The following is a 2726-nucleotide window of genomic DNA, read 5'->3' as shown; positions in this document are numbered from 1 at the left end:
AGTTTTTCATCTACTTATTCATTCCATTTTTGATGTCTTCAGGTGAATTATAGTGAGTATATAGTATATAAACTTGAGAAACCATTTAAGACGACCTAGAACCAACTTTCAGTTTTGTCGTCATAAGTAAAAAAGTGTGCTTCTTTTCTTCAAGATGTTTGGGAAAAAGTTCTCGATCTCTAAAAGCGACAGTCTCCTTTCTTTGCGATTTGTAAGGAAACCTTCATTCCTCTAATGGACCCCTGCCTTAATCCTCCAAATTCGGAACAGCTAACCACGACAGGCAACACTGTTTGTTTCTTCACTTGTCCTTGGCTGCTTCGATTTCATGTTCGGGAAATTCGTCCAAAGCATCGAGCTGATTGCTCATTTCGATGCAATTATCAACATAAACCATTTCATCTTTTGGAAGAAAGCGCGCATTTCGGAGAAACGTCCTTTCTTCCTTTTTTGCCATTTTAGTGACAATTTCAAAATCCACTTTTTTGAGAGGAAGTTGTGAATTCATAGATTCACCATTCTTTTTGTTCATGATTGCAACCATGTTAAGTGAAAGAATTAAAGAAGTAACCTTCTAAGAGGTTTTTTTCCCTAGACGGTTTCCAAGAAGGAGAACCACCGCTAGCTTTCGCTAATGAGTCCAACAAAAAATTAAAGGCACGGGCCCAAACAAGGATCGAGAAGGGATCAATAGTAGAAAAATAGTACTATACTTAATTAAAAACTGTATATGATATTATTCCAGGAATAAGAAAAGAAATTTGTTCATTATTCCTAAAAACTTTTTTCAGCAATGCTCCCACAGATCAACCTAGGAAGACTTCAATAAATGTCTCAGATAATCTACCAAGGAAAGATAATTAGGGCGCTACTACTGAAAATCTTCCAGGCATCGCTCTAGGAATGTTCCCAAACTCACTTCAGAGATACGTCAATAGACATATATTTACCACTTGATAAATCCGGGTTTTGGCAGCTGAATTGTTGCATTCAACAATAGCCATATAAATTTCGAAGCATGCACTCAGTTGACCGATTATAACAGTAGTGCTAATTGGTTCAATTTTAAATGGAGCCCATGTCGGCCTTCAAATATGCACCGACAGACCCTTTGCATCGCTTCGTCACTACAATCAACGCTTCAATAGATTTGTTCCAACGTTCACAGTTCGTTACGGATTTCGGTCATCAATCGAATGTACGAGTACCCAATGCTGCAGTTCTTCCTCTGCGTAGGCATTGTATCAGTTGGAAAAATAATAAAATGTTCCCACTGACAAGCTGTTGTTTCGAACACAAACTAAGCCGAGTAACTCCGTTTGGACTTTGGATCCAATTATCTAAATGCAGCAATGCTCGTCAGGGTAGCTCAAACATGAATGTTGAATTTAATTAATTTGAATTTCATGCATGCAGTAGTTGCATATTTAGTAACGAGTAACTGCTCAGTGCCGGTCACTATGTTTTTTCTGTCGAAGTGAGATGTGCAGCAAAACGAGTTGAACGGGGAAGCCAAACTTTGCCATTTAACTCCATGCCAGGAGAAAATCCCAGCGAATGGATTCCAGAAATCGGACTATCCGGAAATCTGATGAACGGTGATCAAACGATTGGCTTAATTTAAACCCAATGCTGAAAAGATATTCATTTCGAAAGATTCAAATTAATTCATCATGTAAGCATTTTATACCAAGTTATATTTATTCAATAGCTGATTTTAGAGTATTATTAGACTGATCAGTGGTGACCTTTTTTATGTCCCCACTTTTTGTGATGGTCCTTGCCACCCTTTTTGCCGAAATGTTCTTTGTGGTTCCAGTGTTCATCGTGACCATGTTCATCCTTGTGTCCAACGTGATCGTGATGGTGAGATCCCTTCTTCTTCTTTCCCTTTTTCCCGTAGTGGTCTTCATGATGTCCCGCTTTTTTGTGTCCCTTCTTTTCATGGCCTCCCTTCTTGTACCCATGTTCCTCCTTAAAGTCTCCAAACTTCTCATCGAAAGCCTCATCGTGATCTTCATCAAAGAATTTCTTTTCCTTTTTGAACTCGTCTAGCTTGTGAATCTCGTGATGGCCTTTCGTTGAATGTCCCTTCTTGAAGCTACCGCTCTCCTCAAACTTGTGACCTTTTTCACCCTTTTCGCCTTTATTGCTTTCTTTGTGGTATCCTCCCTCGTCGTGATGTTTCTTCTTGTGCCCTCCCTCGTCGTGGTATTCTTTCTTGTGTCCTTCCTTGTCGTGATGGCCTTTCTTGCCTTCCTCGTGCTCCTCATCGTGTTTGTGACCTTTATCACCCTTTTCCCCATGAGATGAGTGCTCCTCTGAGTGATGTTCCTTGCCTCCGCCATGTTTCCATTCTTCCTCCTTTTCGTGAGGTCTAGCTTCAGCCACCAGCACAGCACAAATTACAACCACGAACAGAAAAATCACTTTGGCTGATGCCATGGTGATCAGATGTCTATCTGCAAATCGACACCAAACTATACTAACCCAGTTGCAGCGCAATTGATATTTATATTGCTTTCATTCTACCACCGCCCAAGATGTGGTGGTAGAAAAATCGTCAACCTCGAAAGCAGTTGCCCAATTTCCAACCATTCAGCTACGGTGGTTTGGGTATCTGATGCAAATTTATCGCAACGTTTATGCTGTTCCCCATGGTCGCATTTGTTGAACAACATTTAAAGCTAACGACAAAGTTCGACTGTCATGGGTTGATGGATGGA

General features: G+C 40.4%; 1 protein-coding gene across 1 annotated transcript; it reads right to left on the bottom strand.

Moving 5' to 3' along the window:
* Positions 1–1676: 1676 nt before the first annotated feature.
* Positions 1677–2469, bottom strand: LOC110676959 (histidine-rich glycoprotein). Its single transcript, XM_021847017.1, has one exon. It carries the CDS (start codon positions 2443–2445, stop codon positions 1738–1740), a length of 708 nt encoding a protein of 235 aa, XP_021702709.1. The 5' UTR covers positions 2446–2469; the 3' UTR covers positions 1677–1737.
* Positions 2470–2726: the final 257 nt, after the last annotated feature.

The sequence above is a fragment of the Aedes aegypti genome, chromosome 2, assembly GCF_002204515.2.
Source record: "Aedes aegypti strain LVP_AGWG chromosome 2, AaegL5.0 Primary Assembly, whole genome shotgun sequence".
In the NCBI taxonomy this organism is placed as follows: domain Eukaryota; kingdom Metazoa; phylum Arthropoda; class Insecta; order Diptera; family Culicidae; genus Aedes; species Aedes aegypti.
The sequence above is the reverse complement of the archived record's forward strand: the minus strand, read 5'-3'. Positions and strand labels throughout refer to the sequence as shown.

Bases quoted from the DNA above. Each gene is read 5' to 3' on its own strand.
- LOC110676959 (XM_021847017.1), bottom strand. From the start codon at position 2,445: ATGGCATCAGCCAAAGTGATTTTTCTGTTCGTGGTTGTAATTTGTGCT.